General features: G+C 47.3%; 1 protein-coding gene across 1 annotated transcript in view; it reads left to right on the forward strand.

The window, feature by feature from the left end:
• The window catches only part of LOXHD1 (lipoxygenase homology PLAT domains 1), a 167,540-nt gene that overhangs the window by 100,409 nt on the left and 47,867 nt on the right, over positions 1-19,264 (forward strand). Inside the window, exons 22-27 of the mRNA XM_004380881.1 lie at positions 2,515-2,678; positions 3,563-3,667; positions 6,156-6,284; positions 7,433-7,597; positions 12,110-12,291; positions 18,516-18,632. Coding sequence (XP_004380938.1) covers positions 2,515-2,678; positions 3,563-3,667; positions 6,156-6,284; positions 7,433-7,597; positions 12,110-12,291; positions 18,516-18,632 — 862 coding nt within the window. The remainder of the gene's footprint in view (positions 1-2,514; positions 2,679-3,562; positions 3,668-6,155; positions 6,285-7,432; positions 7,598-12,109; positions 12,292-18,515; positions 18,633-19,264) is intronic.

The following is a 19,264-nucleotide window of genomic DNA, read 5'->3' on the forward strand; positions in this document are numbered from 1 at the left end:
TAATCTTGTAGACCTCATCAGTATAACTGCCACTAATTGATCTTATTACATCATAGTGATAGCATTTACAACACATAGGGAAATCACATCAGATGACAAAAAGTATACAATCATACAATACCGGGAACCATGTCCCAGCCAAGTTGACAGACACAATTGAGGGACACAATTCAATCCATGACAGGAAGGAAGGGGAAGGGGTCAGTAACCCCAATCTCCTGCTAAACCCTTGAAGTGTGCTTGTTGGCTCTGTGGGGACAGAGACTAAATGTCCAGCCCTCAGGCCAGTCCTGCCTTCTGCTCTGATTCCATCTGCTCAAGGAGCAGGTAATGAGAGGAGATCTTTCCATTTATGCTGCAGTTATGTGCATGTTGAGGGGCTTTAAAGTCTCAGTGCAGGTATCTCAGGGAGAATGGAGATCACACTCCATGAAAGCCAGACTCTGTGTGCAGTCATCTCTTTGTAGATGTGAGTGGGCTTATGACTGTTCCCTTCTGTCTTTCTGACTTTTTTCCCTGGGTATGTCTCCCTGGCTCTTTCTTTGTGTGTCTTCTCCCTCTGCCTTTGTCCTCCATCTTCTCACACTCATTGTCTGTGCCTTTGCCCTGATCCCACCTCCTTCTTTATTTCTGTCTCTCCCTTAATTGGCCGTAATTTAGAATGAAAGCCTATTATTCATAGTTATCTTATTGAATAAAATGTTAACTTTCCTATTCACAGATTTAAAGCCTAAGAAATGTAACAGTACACATTTCTCACTTAAACATTAAGTTAATTGCAATTTAATCTATATTGCTCTGGACTGAACTCTTCCTGTCCTTTAAATCCATGCCCATCAGTGTAAAATTGCCTCCATCCCACCTCACTTGAGCCCAAGGATTGAGGCAATGCTCTCTGGTTCTGCATCTCTAACACTTTGAGATATAGAGGCAGTGAGAACTGTAGGAGAGAGTGTGGGGCTCAGGTGAAGGTGAGACATTCAGCCTATGCTGCTCCCACATCTACAGACTGTGGCCAGTTCCTGAATGGCCCTTATGTACCTGGACAGGGATGGGAAAGACCACCAGATGGGACAGAATAGCCCAAATAGCCCCAACTTAGAGATGGACTGCATTCTTGGACCTTTTGAATTGTCCTGGGAGCTTAGGGGCCCCAAGGGAACTCCCAACTCCACAGTCTCCAGAGAGCCCAGCCATGGAGAGAAAGCAATAATATTAAAAATATTTAAAAATTCTTACCCAGAACCTACCTATGGCCAGGCATTTTTTTTAAATTGTACTTTGGGTGAAGGCTTACAGAACAAATAGTTACTCATGAAACAGTAGTACACATATTGTTTTATGACATTGGTTAACAACCCCACAACATGTCAACCCTCTCCCTTCTCGACCTTTTTTTTCTTTTTTTCTTTGGTGAAAATATACATAGCCAAAGATACACCATTTCAAAAATTTCTACATGCACAGTTCAGTGACATCGACTATGCTGAGCTAGGCATTTTTATAATCACTTTAAATGCTTAACAAATTTAATCCTCACAACAACCTATAAAATAAGCACTATTAGCCTCATTTTACAGAATGGTAAATTGAAATACAGAGTCAGGTTGCCAGGTAAAATAGAGGACTCCCTGTTAAATTTGAATTTCAGATAAGCAACAAATAATTTTTTAGTACAAGTAAGTCCCATCCTGTATAAGATATACTTACACTAAAAAATTATTCATTGTTTATTTGAAATTTAAATTTAACTAGGAGTCCTGTAATTTTATTTGCTAAATCTGGCAGCCCTAGTGCAGAGGGTAAAGAAACTTTCTGAAGGTTACACTTCCATAAGTGGGAAAGCCAGGATTCAAATACGGGCAGTCGGGCTCCAGAGGCTGAGTTTTAATTATCACATCTGCTGCCTTGTTCATCCCTGGTTCCGCCTTCCCTTCCTGTCTGCACTGTGCAGGACTCTGTCCCTACCCTGAGGAGTCTGACTTGGACCTCCCCTCCTCTGACTGTCCTAGCTATCTGTTGTGCCAGCTCCTTTGACCCCACTTTTCATCCCTTCCAAAATCAAAATCAAAATTGGGTAATTCCATTAAAATCCATTAATTCAACAATTATGTATTGAGCACCTACTATGTACAACACTCTCTGCTATAGTAGCTCTGGATAACAGATTAATACCAGAAAGGGTTAGAGAAGCCCATAAGCACCTCTCCTTCTAGGTACTTCCATTCAATATGACCCTGATTGAGGGTCTACTATGTCACAGACTGTTAACATGGGCATTTTCAACCAGGTGTCTGGAGACAACGTCCACACACTTGTTTTCTACCCCAGGCAAGTGACTCTAATGGGAGGATTCCCATGTGGGGTAGGATGGGAGGGAAATGTTGTGGGGGCAGACAGGGGAGCATCTGGGGCCTCGTAAAGGGTGCCTCATTTCTCAGCCTGTGACTGCTCCTGCGTGAGACCTTCCCAGGAGGACATTCCTAACCTTCCCCCCACCACCACACCCCACAGGTACTACTTCCCATGCCAACGCTGGCTAGCAGTGGAGGAGGATGATGGCCAGCTGTCCAGGGAGCTGTTGCCAGTGGATGAGTCCTACGTGCTGCCGCCGGAGGATGAGGAGGGTGGGGGAGGTGATAACAACCCCCTTGACAACCTGGCCCTGGAGCAGAAAGGTATCCTAAACTCAGCTGATTTTTTTTTCCCTCTAGCATCCTTTCTCACCCCTTGAGGGCATATGAGGCCCTACCCACCCTAGACCTCCATCTCCCCTCCCTCCTCTGTGAAATATGGTCACTTCTTCCTCTGTTAATTTATCTATACTTCCCTCTCATTCCTCCATGGACAAGAATGGGGAGGTGAGATGGAGCATATTCCCACCTGTCTAGCATAGGGCTGGAAATAAACTACATGACTGAGCATTGAGTTATTGTCATGAATAGGGTAGGATAGAAGAACGGAATAGAGTAGAGTAGAGTAGAATAGAATAGAATGAACTGGTTGTAGCCAGCTCTGACTCAGTCCTGTGTCTTCCCCTCCAGGCATGCTCTAGGTTCTCCATACATGTTTGTCAAGGGAAAGAATGAACAGTAACCTTCAAGAGTTCTACGATGCTTGAGCTTTCTTCCCAGGAATTCACATCCCTGAAGCTCCTCCCAACCTGGAGGAGTCAGACTGAGGCTGCTGGCTAACAAGGCTTTGACCCCTTGCAGTCACCCCAAGTCTCCCCTAAGCATTCTGTCAACCCAGTAGATTCAAGGATTCCTGTGTGAGTCAAAGTTAGGGAAGAGTTAATCTCTACACTCAGGAAGTTTCCAGATTAAGGCTACTGCAGAACAACAAATGCCATGAATAAAGCAATTCACAGAAATGGTCAACATGAACATTATGTCTCACAGGGTTCACAGATATAGGACTGAAGGGGCAGAGGAAGAGTTGGAGTGAGAGGATCAGATAGGGTAAATCGAGGAAGCCCTCCTAGACAAAGTGGCTTTCCTCCCTCCTCCCTTTATGGGAGGAGCAACCTACCACTCACATCTCCACACTCCTCTCCTGGCAGATAAATCTACCACATTCTCAGTGACCATAAAGACCGGGGATAAGAAGAACGCGGGCACAGATGCCAATGTCTTTGTCACACTCTTTGGCACGCAGGACAACACGGGTAAGAAAGCAAGGCAGGGCCAGTGTTCACCATGTTCTTCCCTAGGGAGACTGGAAGACTCAGAAATGGTTTCCAAGGAAATCCTGGTCATGTCTCTGTCTCTTGACAGATTGCATGCAACCAGCCCTGTCAGAGAAAGACAGTTCCTTTTTCCTGAATATCTCCACGTGAGGTGACTTGCCTACCTGGGTTGTGAAAGTTGGTTCCTTAGGAAATTCTTCCTGCATCTCACTAAGTCAGTCCTCCTTCACTTCAGCTCCTTGCTCTCTTTCCTGTCCTCTAGCTGTTTTTAGCACCATACATAATCCAATGGTCAGTGTTTTTCCAGGCCTTTCTGAATAGTTTTACCATTTCCTGTGCCCTTTCTGGAGGTGCAAATCTGTTTGCCTTTTCAAACCACAATGAACACACCAGTCCAAACAGTGCATGGTCTCTTCTCTGTATCTTCTGCCAGCCCCCTCCTTCCCGTTCTAATGGCAAAGGTAACGCTAATCCTAACCCCACCCTAACAACAACCTGGAAAATGGTGGCTCCTCCCAACGTCCAATAAGATACAGCCAATGAGTTTCATGGTACCCTCAGTATGAGATGCTCAAGGAATCTTGGAGTTATTCTGGAGCCTTTGCCCAGGACCTTGGAGAGGGTGGCATTTAGTATTGGTGTCAGCCATTCAGATAGGCCATCTGTCCAGCCATTTGGTCTGAGTGTAGAGAGGAGTCAATCCTTCAAGTAGTCCACATGTATTTACTCAAAAGCCAGTGAGCCCAGAGCACTGTGCCAATCACTGTTGAAGAATGGTCCTAATTTCTGTCTTCAGGGGCTCATATCTAATACGATGGTATGGTGGCAGAGAGCATGAGCATGCTCTGGGGTATGACTGATTGGTTCAAATTTTGACTCTACCACTTATCAGCTGTGTGACTTTGGACAAGTTGTTTTACCTCTCTGTGCCTTAGTTCCCTTATTTGTAAAATGGGGATGAAACTTGTATGTACTTCATGTTGTTGTTGTTGTTGTTAGGTACCATCAAGTCAGTTCCGACTCATAGGGACCCTGTGTGGAACAGAACAAAACTCTGCCCAGTCCTGCGCCATCCTCACAATCATTGCTATGTTTGAGCCCATTGTTGCAGCCACTGTGTCAATCCATCTCATTAAGGGTATTACTCTTTTTCGCTGACCCTCTACTTTACCAAGCATGATGTCCTTCTCCAGGGACTGATCCCTTCTGATAACATGTCCAAAGTATGTGAGATGAAGTCTCGTCATCCTCCCGTCTAAGGAGCATTCTGGCTGTACTTCTTCCAAGACAGATTTATTCATTCTTCTGGCAGTCCATAGTATATTTAATATTCTTCACCAACACCATAATTCATACACCCGTACCTTATAGAGTTGTAAATTTAACAAAACTGAATTTATGAAATGTTTGGGACAAAGCAACACTTAATAACTATGAATTATTATTATTATTTAATAGGTTTATAAGGCAGATAATGTATAATGAAAGAATTATAACATAAAAATATGTGATTACAATAATCACTGGGCCATAGTCAATGAAACTGATGGGCTGTAACAACTGCTTTTCTTGCCTGAGGGCTTTCTATGTATTAGGCACATTTCTTAGCACTCAACAGTCATCATCTTATTAAGTCCTCACATCAGTCCTATGGGATGGGCACTGAGTCTACCCTTTTTCACATTTGAGGAAACCAAGTCTCAGAGACAGTAAGTAATTTGTCCAAGGCCACCCAGATGGTAAGATCTAAGTCTAGAACCAAGGTCTGTCTGGCTCTCTGTGCACTTAAACCACTCTCCCAGGAGTGTTCTGGATATCAGAAGACTTCCTGTATGAGGTGGGCCCAGAGCCTAGACTTTAAGGGGTGAGGGGACTTGCAGGAAATGAGGTATGTGATGAGGCAGTAGGGGATCGTGATAACTCTGAGCATTTCAAATTTCAGACCAACACCCCAGCCAGAGTCCCAGGACAGATGCTGAATGTGGGATGGCTGGTGGGGGAAGGTATCCATAGAAGAGTCTCTAGAGAATTCCCACATGCCCCCTTCCTGCAGGACACCTACTGGTTCCCCAGGGAGCCTGCGGAGGGTCGTTTGCTATGGCCCCCTCTTCATGTGGAGGAACTTGGCCAGTGTGGAAAGAGAATAAACATTCGAATTCGGGCCTCAATACTTTCTCCTTGATGATATTGGATAAGTCATTTCACCTCTGGGTGTCTCCCTTTCTTTAGATACAAACTGGAGATAAAAACAGATACCTCAATAGATTATTTTACAGCTCAGTAAAAGAACACACATGCTAAAAAACGCCAAAGGTGCAAAAGTGCCCAGTGGGTGGTGATTGCCTAGTCGAAATTTGATGGACGTTCAGAAATTTGGGCATTATAAGGAGGGACTCCAGGGGTGGGCCAGACCAGGTTAGAAAGCTCTCAGGCCCAGCCAGTCATGTTGGGATCATTTGGTCCGCAGGAATGACCCTCCTGAAGTCCTCCAAGACCAACAGCGACAAGTTTGAGAGGAACAGCATCGAAATCTTCACGGTGGAGACGCTGGATCTGGGAGACCTGTGGAAAGTCAGGATCGGCCATGACAACACAGGTCTGGCTTCCCTCTCCTCTGTTCCCGGCTAAGAATGTAAGGACCTTGGACAGGTCCCCGTGGGCACCTGGGGAAGATTTGGCAGGTGGTGGTGGGGAGGATGAATACATTTTCCTTCTAGGAATGAGATCTGGGTGTCACCTGCCTTCCATAACAACACAGCTTCCTCACTTCCTTTAGTCTAGCGAGACCTCAGCTGAAAGCAGATTCTGGGCTAATTGGTGGGGTGGGGCTAGACACTGGTGGTTGTAAGGCTTCCCTTCCACCCTGGTAATTTTCATGTACAGCTAGATTTAGAGAATCTCTCATATATCTCTGGGGTCCTCAAATCACTGGATGGCTTCTTGAAACCCAGATTGCCAAGCCTCACCCCCAGAGTCTCTGATTCAGTAGGTCTGGGCTGGGGGTGCGTCCCTCACAAGTTGACAGGTGATGCTGCTGCTGCTGGTCTAGGGACCACACTTTGAGAATCACTTATCTGCCAGTCCTTCCTGGAACTCACTCACACCTCAACCAGACAAAGGGTGTGTACAAGCTTGTTCTCCTGAGTCAAGTAGGGCTGTTTTTCTTGCTCCTAAAACCACCTCTTCTAAACCTAAGGAAGGGGACTCTTATCCTAGCACCTGGGACTGTAGGGGCAGAATTCTCTGCCTAGTTGCCATTTCCTTCTTTCAAGCTTGAGCACAGATTTTCCCTGGGAGGATCATCATGTCCCCTACTTTTCATCCATCACAAACCAAGGCCAGGGAGCTGTGAGTGCCATCCCTGTCCTTTGGTGAAAGTATAGTCTCTGTTACATGGTTTTCCTTTGGCATCCCTGGGCTCCCTGTTTGGAACCTCTCCCAACCTGGACACTGTCCTTGCCTCCCACCCCCTTAGACCCCCTCTGGACTCCTGCCATCTGCTCCCCAGGCTCCTTCACTCTTGCTAATTTCCTTGCTGGCAGCCCAGAGTTGATCCAGTTGCAGTTGGGTGCTCATTTTAACAAGAATCATTTTAACAACACTGTAAGCTGAAGGGAAGACATGCTAATGGTGGAACTGTAAGCATCCCCCACCAGGTAGGAAGGGTGTTTGGAGTCCCTGAAGTCACGCCCAGGAAGCCACCCATGCAGATATCCTCCAGGGCTTCATCTCCTCTCTCTCCAGGCAAGGCTCCAGGCTGGTTTGTGGACTGGGTGGAGGTGGATGCCCCTTCTCTTGGAAAGTGCATGACATTTCCCTGTGGCCGCTGGCTGGCCAAGAACGAAGACGACGGGACCATCGTCAGGGACCTCTTCCACGCAGAGCTTCAGACAAGGCGGTACACACCATGTAGGAACCTCGGTGGCCAGGAGCCCATCACAGCCACCTCAATCCTTTCTCTGGCATGAATTCTGGGCAAGGCTAGCCTTGGAGATTTGGGCCTCTTGCTCCTTCCCTAAATTTGCTGGGCCCTGTGGGGTTGTGGGCAGAGCCCTGGGCCCAGAGAAAGGGAATCTGAGGCTTGTTCCCAACTCCACCCCAGACTAGCTGGTGACACAGGAGAGAACCTAACCTCTCAGGGGCTCAGTTTCCTCACCTGCAAAATAGAGAAAAGAATGCAGTAAGTCCCCAAAAATAAGAAAGATAAAGGTCTACTTGTGAAGGGTCATCATTGACCCCATTCACCAATCCTTTTTCTAGTCATTAACACCCCGAAGAAATCATCACCTTAAGCTTTTCTCTTGATTTGGGAGGAAAAAAAAAAAAGAAAGTGAACGTAATTCCTTTTATAGGCTAAAAGAAAGGAGGACAGGGAACAATTTGGTGAAAGTTTTGACACTTCCCTTCCACCACCATCATCAGAAAGCATGTATTAAATGTGTATATACGTGTAGCTACGTACTAGCTCCTGGGAATCAAACTGAAATAAACCCAACTATAAGACCTTGTCTGAATTTGCTGAAATCTGAACCAAACCCAGAGTGTACAATATTTCTCTAACTAAATAATTGTCGTGTGCCATAAAGTCAATTCCAGCTCATAGCAACCATATATGACAGAGTAGAACTGCCCCATAGGGTTTCCCAGTCTGTAACCTTCATGGGAGCAGATCACCAGGTCTTTTCTCCCAAAGAGAGGCTGGTGGGTTCGAACTGCCGACCTTTCAGTTAGCAGCCCAGCTCTTGACCATTGCACCACCAGGGCTCTGTAACTAAGTAATTAACTGTACCAAAAGATTTCCCCCAAACAACTCATACTTAAACAGTCTAAATTAGTCATGAACTTTTTTTTTGAGGCGGGGGGAGGCTAAAGCAATTTAACTAGAAACGACCAGATCGCCAAAATGTTTTCTGGGTGAAAGTTTGAAAAAAGGTGTTATTTCCCTCTAGTAAAGTCCCGGCCAGGCATATACAAAGCAGCCCTCTGATTAAGCCCCTACCCCCCAGGAGTTACCTGCTATCTAGGACAAACACTGACTCGACAGAGGTGCCCAGGAGTGGAGCAGTGTCGGTGGGGGGACCCGTGAGGACAGAGGACACATCTATGTAGAGAGGATGAGAGAGAGGAAGTGAGAGGTGGAGCTGATATGAATGGAAATGCTCCTCACTGTACCTGCTTCCTGGGCCTGCTGTTTCTCTCTACTTTCCCCAGGGCCAGCCTTCCTGTGTTCAAAAAAAAAAAAAAGAATTTTTATGGTCTGACCTTGGATCTATTCAATTCTAGCCTGATATTAAAAGAAAGCCATTTGTGCTTTGTCGAAAACTCACATCTGCCAAAAAAAAAAAAAAAAAGGTCGGCGAAGACTTGACTTTTCAGACTGAGGCGCTGTGGCACCAGCTTACAGGTGGTAGTGTGCTGGGTGGGAGCACAGGGAGGGGGCTGCTACTCAGAGCCCCTTCCCTGCCTGGTGTCCGTCTTGGGAATCCAGGGCCAGGGAACTCCAGGGGACCGAGAGCTGCAGGCCCAAGAATGGTGGGAAACAGTGTGTTCTCAGCTAACAACGAAAAGTTGACAGTTTGAACCCACCCAGTGGTGCCTCGGAAGAAAGGCCTGGCGATCTGCTGCTGCAAAGATTATGGAAAGAAAACCCTATGGAGCAGTAATACTCTGTAACACGTGGGGTTGCAGTGAGTTGGGGCCGACTCCATGGCAACAGGTTTTTGTCGTAGTTGTTTAGGAAGGAACTTGGAAGTAGATTAAGCAGCTCATCCAGGCTGCCCAGTATACCTGAGACCACGAAGAGGAGACCAGATGGAGCCACCCTTGGACTGGTGGGCATGTACTGCCCATGTAGGAGGGATATGAATGAGGAAGGAGACTGTCGGGGGCACTATAGGCTCCACAGGGAGACTCATGCCATGTTAGTGCTGGAAGGGCCTTGAGTTTCAACCTGTGCTCCGAGGAGCCCAGGCAGTAGAAGGTGGAGTCTCAGGGCTACTGGTGGGGGGAGGGAAAAGCCCCTCCTCACTTTCATGCCACCCAGCAGCTCTGGGGCTTTGAAAAGTCTTTTCTGAATATATATATATATATATATTTTTTAATATTCTTGATAAATGTATTTATAAGAATTCCACAGTTAAAAAAAAACTGAAAACCACAGATCTCATTAATCCCCTCATTGTGGGGAAACTGAGACCGAGAGAAGTGAAGCCATTTGCAGAAGGACACGCACCTACCCAATGGCAGAGGCAGAGCCAGAAACCCAGAAACAAATCTGGGCCCACGCCTGGAGCAATGAGGGCTGAAGGGTGGGCTGTTCCTGTCCAGAAATTTCCAGGTCTTCTGCCACTGCCAGCTGACTTAGGAAAGCTCAAATCCTATTTCTAGCTTCTCTGCTCAAGGTCTCCCAGGCATTAGGCCAGGTAGAAATCCAAGAGGACTCAGAGAAAAGGGCTGTGCAAAGCAAAGATGGTGCCTCCATTATTGCTTGAGGGCCTGGCAGGGTCAGCTGTGTTTTCCCACAGTGGAGAGCCCCATTCAGGCCATTTGTGGGGCTGACGGTCACCCCCATGGGCCACCCCTCCCAGTGGCTTGTAGGTAGTCAGAAGTACTTTTCTCTAGTTCGTGACAGCAACACCTCCAGAAGCTGACCACATAGGCTTTAGGGTCAGAAAAGCCTAGGCTCAAGTTCGAGTTCTACCATTGATCAGCCATGGGACCCTGGGCAAGCTACTTCACCTCTCTGAGCCTCAGTTTTCTCATCTGTAAAATGGGGATATAATAATACCTACTCCATAGGGTTATTGTGAGGATTAAATGAGATAAGGAATGTAGAGTGTACAGAGTCTGGTATATAGCAAGTACTCAATGAATGATAACTATTAATACTATAAGTATTACTACTACAGTAAAGTAACCATAATTATAAATGAAAAGTAAATTTGTCCTCTGGAGAAGGTAGGGGCCACCTGTGAGAAAGTGACTTCTCATGATGACTCCTTTTAAGAGTGATGATCATAGGACAGGACAGATTTCCAAATGTGCTGTGTCTCTGAGTTTTTCAATTTTTTATTTACTGTGGCTCAGGGTTAGTATATAATTCATAGACATATACAACAAATAAAAGTGTCACAAGAAAAATATTTACCTCCAGTATGTGTGACGTACAGTATTTTCTGTTTGATTCTATTCAATTCCATATATTTTAAAAATTACTGCTGACAACCCAAGAAATACATTTCAAACCCTGCTGATGGATCTTAGTCCATAGTGGGCACACACTATTTTAGACTACTGGTCTCAGACTTTAGTGTAAACTGTGAGTTAAAGATTTAGATCCTTGGGCCCACCTCCAGAGAATCTGAGGAGAGGGTGGGGAATCTGTATTTTTAACAAGCACCTCAAGTTTCTGGAGCAAAACATTCTCAGCCCGAATGCTGAGGGATGCTGGTCTCTACTGTTGCTGGCAGCAACCCAACAGGAAGTGGCTTCCTGACAACACTGATGGGTCCCTCTTTGTTACAGACAGACAGTTCCTGGTGGGAATAGTTTTCTGCCAAGGCCTAGTGGACCTGGCTCATCCCTGACCTCCGTGTCTCCCCTCCCCTACAAAAAACAAAACAAAACAATTGTCAAGTTGATTCTGACTCATAACGACCCTATGTGTGTCAGAGAAGAACTATGCTCCACAGGGTTTTCAATGGCTGATTTTTTGGAAGTAGATCACCAGGCCTTTCTTCTGAGGTGCCTCTGGGTGGACTTGAACCTGCAACCTTTTGGTTAGCAGCAGAGTGTGTTAACCGTTTATACCACCCAGGGACTCCCCTCCCCTATAGGGAGCTCTGTAAAGTGAGGGAGCTGAATCACGGGATCCACAAGGCCCCCCGCTGCATCCAACAAAACAAGGGGCCAGGTTCCATGTGGATAGGTGGGGGAGGGTGGGCCAGCCTGGAGCGAGTGAGGGAGAGGGAAGGATTCTCGCCACTGTATACTGGGAGATCCAATTGGTGAGTTGTCCCCCAAAATACAATGCTCTTGTTTACAGAGTGTCTACAGCTAAGCCCCACACTGAGAACATTTTACAGATGAGCAAACTAAGGCTCCTAAGTAACTTGCCCACATCACACAGCCAGTCAGAGCCGGGATTTGAACCCAGGTTTGTCTGGCTCAAAAGCCTCTGTTTTCACCAAACCTGCTGTACCAGCTCTGTGATGTGAGAGGTACAGAGACACTGGTCTGAGGGGACACGGTGTTGGACAGGGACTTCCACCTGTGGTTACTAGGCAACCATGGTAAAGTCCAGGGCCCCTGGCAGCAATTCCCAGGTAAAGGGACCTGGGCGGTGGGGAAGAAATTGACCTCATCCACGCTTGTTTTCTGTTCTCACATCCCCATTGACTGTTCTCTGGCCACCACCCTTAGTTGTCCCTTATGAGATCACCCTCTACACCAGCGATGTCTTTGCTGCCGGGACAGATGCCAACATCTTCATCATCATCTATGGCTGCGACGCCGTGTGCACCCAGCAGAAGTACCTGTGTACCAACAAGCGGGAGCAGAAACTGTTCTTTGAGAGAAAGTCTGCCTCCTGCTTCATCATGGAGGTACCTGGGCTCAGCAGGCTGCCGGCAGTTGTGGGGAACCGGGACTGAGGGGTGGGGGTTCAGAGAGAGGGGAGGAGAAGGAGCCCTGAATTCAGGGGAGGACACATGCGCTCAGAACATCCACGTGACTGTGAGGATGGTGAACCCTGCCTGGCTCCTCTAGGATGGTGGTCAGGATCAAAGGAGAGAACAGATAGAGAGGGCTTTGGAAAACTTGAGAAACAATCCCAAAGCGGCATCCCCATTGCCACTAACCAGAACAGACAAATGTCCACGGCAGAGCATGGCTTCCAGACTGCTGGTTCTGGGGTGCTGGGGGAGGTGGGAATCCCACCACCAGTTATCACACAGGGACAGGATCTCCTGGTTCCTGGCTCACCTGTCAAAGTTTAGACGATCGTGATACAGAAGAACCTCTGGTATGCTCCGCGCTCGCCATCAGGCCTGGGCCTGGGTAGGTGTGGTTCAGCATTTGCTCTGGGTGTAGGTCACAGCCCCTTGGCATCCCATACACGTCCATCCAGTGCATACTCAGTGTGCCTCCCCTGTGTGCCCAGCTGTGTGGTAGATCAGTGGGAGAGACAAGAGAAGGGGACTTGCAGTCTAGTTGGGGACCCCAGACCTCCACAGAAAGCTAATGAGAGAGTCTGGTCATCGTAATAACTGGCCCTGTGGGCACTGTCAAAGGGCTTTACCTACATTAACTCATGTAAACTTACAACAACTCTGTGCTGTAATTATCCCTGTTTAAAGATGGGGAAACTGAGGCATGGAGCATTTAGAATCTTACTTAAAAATTACAAAGCTGGGACGTGGTGGAGGCAGGATTCAACCCAAGAGGATGGGCTCTAGAATAAGTGCTCTTGGGCACTGCAGTAGACCTGCAAATGGCGGGAAGGACAAGCGGTGCAGCAACAGAGCAAGCTACGGCGTCAGAGAAGGGATTAGCCAATGGCGGCCAGGAGTGATGGGAGAGGGCTCCCTGGAAAAGGTGGCTCTGAGCTGGGCCGGAGGGATAATCAGGATCAAGGTGCAGAGGCCTTTCTAGCATGGTCAATAGCCAGAGTTGGAAATAAGCACAGCATGTGATTTGAAGTTTGGCCTCCACAGGAGAGAATGATGTGACTTGGGTAGAGGGCAAGGATGCTGTTGTTGTTATTAGTTGGCTCCAACGCATGGCAACTCCATGTACAACAGAATGAAACCTTCCCTATTCCTGTGCCGTCTTCGTGATTCTCTGTGTGTTCAAGCCCATTGTTGCAGCTACTGTGTATTATGAGTGTCTTACAACCTAGGGGCTCATCGTCCAGCACTATATCAGACAATATTCTGTTGTGATCCATAGTGTTTTCATTGGCTAGTTTTCCGAACTAGATCACCAGATATGTCTTTCTAGTCTGCCTTAGTCTGGAAGCTCCACTGAAACCTGTCCACTGTGGATGACCCTGCTGGTATTTGAAATACCAGTGGCACAGCTTTCAGCATCACAGCAACATGCAAGCCACCACAGTACAGCACACTGACAGATGGGTGGTGGGCGCAGAGATGAAACAGGAATTAAAGGGGAAGCCAGGGAGACCCTGAAGGAGAGGAACTGGGAGCCTCAGGGGTCTGGACTCTGTAGGTAGTGGGGCCCTTTAGACAGGTGTGCCTTATTTTGTGGTGGGAAACAAGATCCTGAGCCCCTTCCTTGACCAGTCTGTGTCCCAGAGGACTCCCTGCTCCCTCCCTGCCTTCTCTGAGAGCCATAAGCGCGTGTGGGAAGGTCTGCCACTTTTGCTGAGTGTTTTAACAAGGAAAATGCAAGGGTGAATCATTTGTCCACACCACGCTTACATCTCATCCACCCAAGATGTCTTGGCGTGTGACTTATCTGAGCCTGATGCCGTCAGTGGCTGAGAACTGGGATTATACCTCAGCATGATTTCCAGGGACTTTTATCAATGAAGTCCCCACTAATAGACAGCCAAAATTTGTCTGTAATTTGTTGCTATTTCTCTTTTCTGTTCAAATTTATCTGGGTCTTGGGGGCGTATGAGAGCTCGGAAAACAAATGACAAAGCTTTGTCTCCTAGTGTCTGTCCTTCTGCCTTCTCTGTTCCTGTCTCTCTACTTCTCTTTTCTGATTGATCTTCGGGTGAGAGGGAGAGCTCTAGGTTCAGATTCTGTCTGGCTCAGCCACTAACTCACGAGCAAGCCACTCCCTCTCTCTGCACCTCATCCTAAGACAAAGGGGTTGGCCAGGAAAATCACAATAATAGCTAACATTTGTTGAGCACGTCCCGTATGCCAGGTCTCTGGCTGGTGCAAACGGTTTGCACTCTCCTACCGTCCGGAAGGTTAGCAGTTCAAACCTACCCTGTGGCGTCATGAAAGAAAGGCCTGGAAATCTGCTACCATAAAGAGTTGTTGTTGCTGTTAGGTGCCGTCGAATGGATTTTCGACTCACAGTGACCACATGTAACAGAGTAGAACTGCCCCCACAGGATTTCCTAGGCTGTAATCTTTATGGGAGCAGATCACCAGGTCCTTCTCTTACAGAGCCACTGGGTAAGTTCGAACTGCCGACCTTTTGGTGAGTAACTGAGTGCTTAACCGTTGCACCACCGGGGCTCCTTCCCTAAAGATAACAGCCAAGAAAATTCGATGGAGCTCAGTTCTATTCTGTAACACGTGGGGTTGCCATGAGTCGGAATCTACTCGACAGCGACGGGTTTGAATTTTTTTTTTCATTTTTCCCATATGCCAGCCCTGTTCTAAGCACCCGACACACATCAACTCATTTAATCTTGTCACAGTTCCAAGAGTTAGGTGCTATGATCATCCCATTTTACAGATGATGGAACAGAGCACAGGAAGGTTAAGTAACTTGCTCAAGGTGTCATAATTAAAGAATGGCAGAGCTGGTGTTTGAACTCAAGCATTTCGATTCTAGAGCCTTCTCTGCTTAACTCTTTCACTTCTCAGGAGAGCACTAGGGTCTCTCCTGATGCTGACGTCCCCAGATTCCATCTCTGATGCCCCTGCAGCCCACTGACCATTGACAGCAGTCCCCTGAAAGGCCTCCTTGTTCTCTGATGGTCATGGATGAGGTGACCACCCCAGCAAATACAACAGAATAACTGGGTGATTAAGGTCACAAAAATCCCTCTGAGGGCTTAGGTCCATACATCTCAAACCGCAAGGAGATGAGCCAAGGAAGGAGGAAAAGGGGCCCCTGAGTAGAGGGAAATGTGGCCAATCTTCACTCCTTGGTTCTTCCGGCAGCTCTGAGTCCTCAAGGGGGATTCTGTGCACCAAGGATTTCACCAATAGCTTCCCGTGTTCCTCGCACTGTGAAAGAACAAAGCTTCCTTTAAAATGTCCTTGGAACTAACATCAGCCTGAAATCACAGGGCTTTGTTTAATCATTCAGAAAGCCCCTGGGGGCTCACACATCCCCCAGAGGGCCATTTTGGACTTGGATTTTTCACTTCTCTGATGAAGTGTGGGCGAGGGACCAACTGGGAGTTGTCGGGGAGAATGAAGCAGCTGTGGTGTCCTTATTAATTCTCGGAGCTTCTAGCGATGTGGGGCTCTGCCGGTCACTTGCAACTAGAGTAGTTGACAAAAAGAGCCTTATCTGAGATCTTAGACCTAGAAGTGACCTCAGGGGATTACCCTGTCTACACCCCTGCCTTCAGCTGGATAGGATGCTATTCCCCCGTCATGGATTGAATTATGTCCCCCAAAAAATGTGTGTATCAATTTGGCTGGGCCATGATTCCTGGTATTGTGTGATTTTCCTATATGTTGTAAATCCTGCCTCTGTGATGTTAATGAGGGAGGATGGATGGCAGTTGTGTTAGTAAGGCAGGACTCAGTCTACAAGATTAGATTTTGTCCTGAGGCAATCTCTTGAGATATAAAATCGAGAAGTGAGCAGAGAGACAGGGGGACCTCATACCACCAAGAAAGCAGTGCCAGGAGCAGAGAATGTCCTTTGGACCAAGGGTCCCTGCACAGAGAAGGTCCTAGTCTGGGGGAACATTGATGAGAGGGCTGACAAAAAGAGAAAGCTTTCCCCTGGAGCTGACGCCCTCAATTTGGACTTTTAGCCTACTACTGTGAAGAAATAAATTTCTCTTTGTTAAAGCCATCCACTTGAGGTATTTGTGTTATAGCAGCACTAGCTGACTAAGACAACCCCATTTTATAGATGGGGGAGTTGAGGCCTGGAGGGTCAAGTGGCTTGTTGGGATGGTTCCACGTGTGGTGCTGATGGACCCCCTTTGGCTTCCAAGAGTGGGTGAGTGTATGGGGAGGGAGGGAGTTACTGGTTGGAGGATGCTTAGATCATGCAGAGGTTGCATCTGTCTACAGTTATGAGAGCTTCAACTTGGACAAATGACTCACTCCATTCAAACAGAATTCACTCATCAAACACCATTCACGCGGGACATGCCGGAGCTGAACATGCCGCCTCCTTGGTAGCAACTGGGAGCTTGATGGAGTAGGCTGGGTAGCCTGATTTACAGAGGGGTTGCCAGGAAGTCCGTATGTGGAGCACCCACCCCCCACCAACCCAGCTGTAGTACCAAACCTCATAGCATGAATTCCATGTACCAGCCACGAGCCAGGGCATCTGGGTATTATTGTATCTGGAGCCTGGTTGGTGCAAACACTCAGCTGCTAACCAAAAGGTTGGAGGTTTGAGTTCACCCAGAGGTATCTTGGAAGAAAGGCTCCGTGATCTACTTCCAAAAAATCAGCTTGTTGAAAACCCTATGGAGCACATTTCTACTCTGGCACACATGGGGTCATCATGAGTAGGGGTTGACTCCACAGCAAGTGGTTTAACTAGTTTTATTTTCCTTGGCCCTGACTTCCTCATCTCTTTTTTTATCCTGTTATTGCCCCAGCTCCCCTTAGGATTGAGGCAGGGTGTGGATTTATCTATACAACGTAACTTCAGAAGAGAGCATGATGCTGTGAACTTCTAGAGAACAAAGAGGCTTCCCCAAAGGACCTGAAGTGGGGGGCTGATGGGATAAGGGAGGGCAACACAGCATGGAGAGAGCTGGGAGGGCAGTTCTAGGCTGAGAGAAGGGCCTTGCCTTGCCTTGTGTTGACTCCCTTACTGCTTTCTTAGAGGGGCCCCAAGAAGTTGGAGGATTAATCAGTCCTGACTGAGCCTCTCCCCTGTCCACATGCCCTTGGGCTCCTAGCAGGAGAGAGAAGGGAGGACACACCTGTGGTTCAGGAGCTAACAAGGGCATACACGTGTCAGCTTCCCCATTCAATGGAGCTTTCACATATGCCATCCTAAGGTTCACCACCATGTGGTGAGATGACGGTATTATACTCTTTTGCAGATGAGAAAACACTGATTTTTTCCAATCAATACTTGTTAAGTAGCTAGGTCACAGGCACTGTTCTAGCCTTTGGGGATACTGTGGTGAGCAAAAACAGTTGTGGAGGCTTCCCTTGTGGCTTTCAGTTGTAGAGGACAGTGTATCACACAAATGAATGCAAACTTACAAGTGAGACTTGCTCTGGTGGGGTGGGAGGTGGGGAGCTGCCGAATGCTATGAGGAGAGCCTGTTATAAAGAGAGTTGACCTCCTCCCAGTGGTCAAGGGAACTTCCCTGAAAAAATAATCTTTGATCTGAGACTCAAATGATGAGGTTGAGCAAGCATGGGATTAGGTGAAGAAGAGGAAGGAATAAGGGCAAGGCAAACATGTGTAAAATCCTGTGGCAAGAGAATGTCAAGTTTGAGGGACTGGAATTTGAGGGAGCACAGAAGAGGAGGGACTAGAGAGAGAGTGGACTCTTGAGGGCCAAGGGGCTTGGGCAAGGTCAACTCAGCAAGACAGGGGCATAGACAGACCCAGAACTCATCTTCTGATACCTAATTTGGTTTTCAAGCAGGGAATGGGTTGCTACAAATGGTAAGTAATGAAAGACAGGGGTTGGGTTCCATCATGAAGAGTGGAAGTAAATGGAATTCTGGAGTCTAGGTGGGTTATAAGTGGGGAGAGGGGAAGTGAAGCATGAACATGGTGCATACAGAGAACAGTGTGGGCCGGCCTGGCTGGACAGAAGAGACACATTGGGAGAAGGTGACCTGACCCTGTAAATTCAAAGAGACTTGAAGGTGGATGGCCTAGGGAGGCAGGCTGTTTCTGAGATAGTACTTTCCGAGACCTTTGGCTAATGTCTGGTGCTTTTTCCTTTCAAAAGCTAGAAGATGTGGGAGAAGTCATTGAAAAAATTCGGATTGGCCATGATAACACGGGCATCAACCCTGGGTGGCACTGCTCCCACGTGGACATCCGCAGGCTCCTCCCAGATAAAGATGTGAGTCTTTAACCCAGTTCCCTCAGAGTGCAGGGACTAGCTCAGGTCCAGGGCAGAATATTTTAGAACCTGGGTGAAAGTTAACGGGGAGGGTTTGGGCAGCCATGTCTCTGCTCCGCACTCCTGAGGCCATATTACTAGTGAGTAATCAAGCAGGTCCTGCCACACCAGATCAACTGTCAAGGAACTTACAGAAAGAAATCCACCCTGATCAACCTAGAAAAGTTCTGAAACTACAGAACGCTAAACCTAGGCAATAGGTCTCAATCATGTTTCTGGACATGAATAATTTGGGGAGCAATCAAAAAATACAGAACCCCATGCTGAGCAAAATGTTAGGCACAAGATGAAAAGCTGGCCATCCAAGAAGCTCAATGAATCCCATGTAGCAGACACCCCAAAAGAAAATCACCAAGATATATCATATTCACACTCACCAAAACCAAAGACAAACAAAGAATCCTGAAAGCAGCTCGTGAAAAACAAGAAGTCACATACAGAGGAAAAACAATAAGACTAAGCTCATATTATTCAGCAGAAACCATGCAGGCAAGAAGGCAATGGGATGACATATATAAAATCTTGAGAGAAAAAAATTGCCAGCCAAGAATAATATATCCTGCAAAACTCTC

This window comes from Trichechus manatus, unplaced genomic scaffold (genome assembly GCF_000243295.1).
Source record: "Trichechus manatus latirostris isolate Lorelei unplaced genomic scaffold, TriManLat1.0 scaffold00078, whole genome shotgun sequence".
In the NCBI taxonomy this organism is placed as follows: Eukaryota; Metazoa; Chordata; class Mammalia; order Sirenia; family Trichechidae; genus Trichechus; species Trichechus manatus.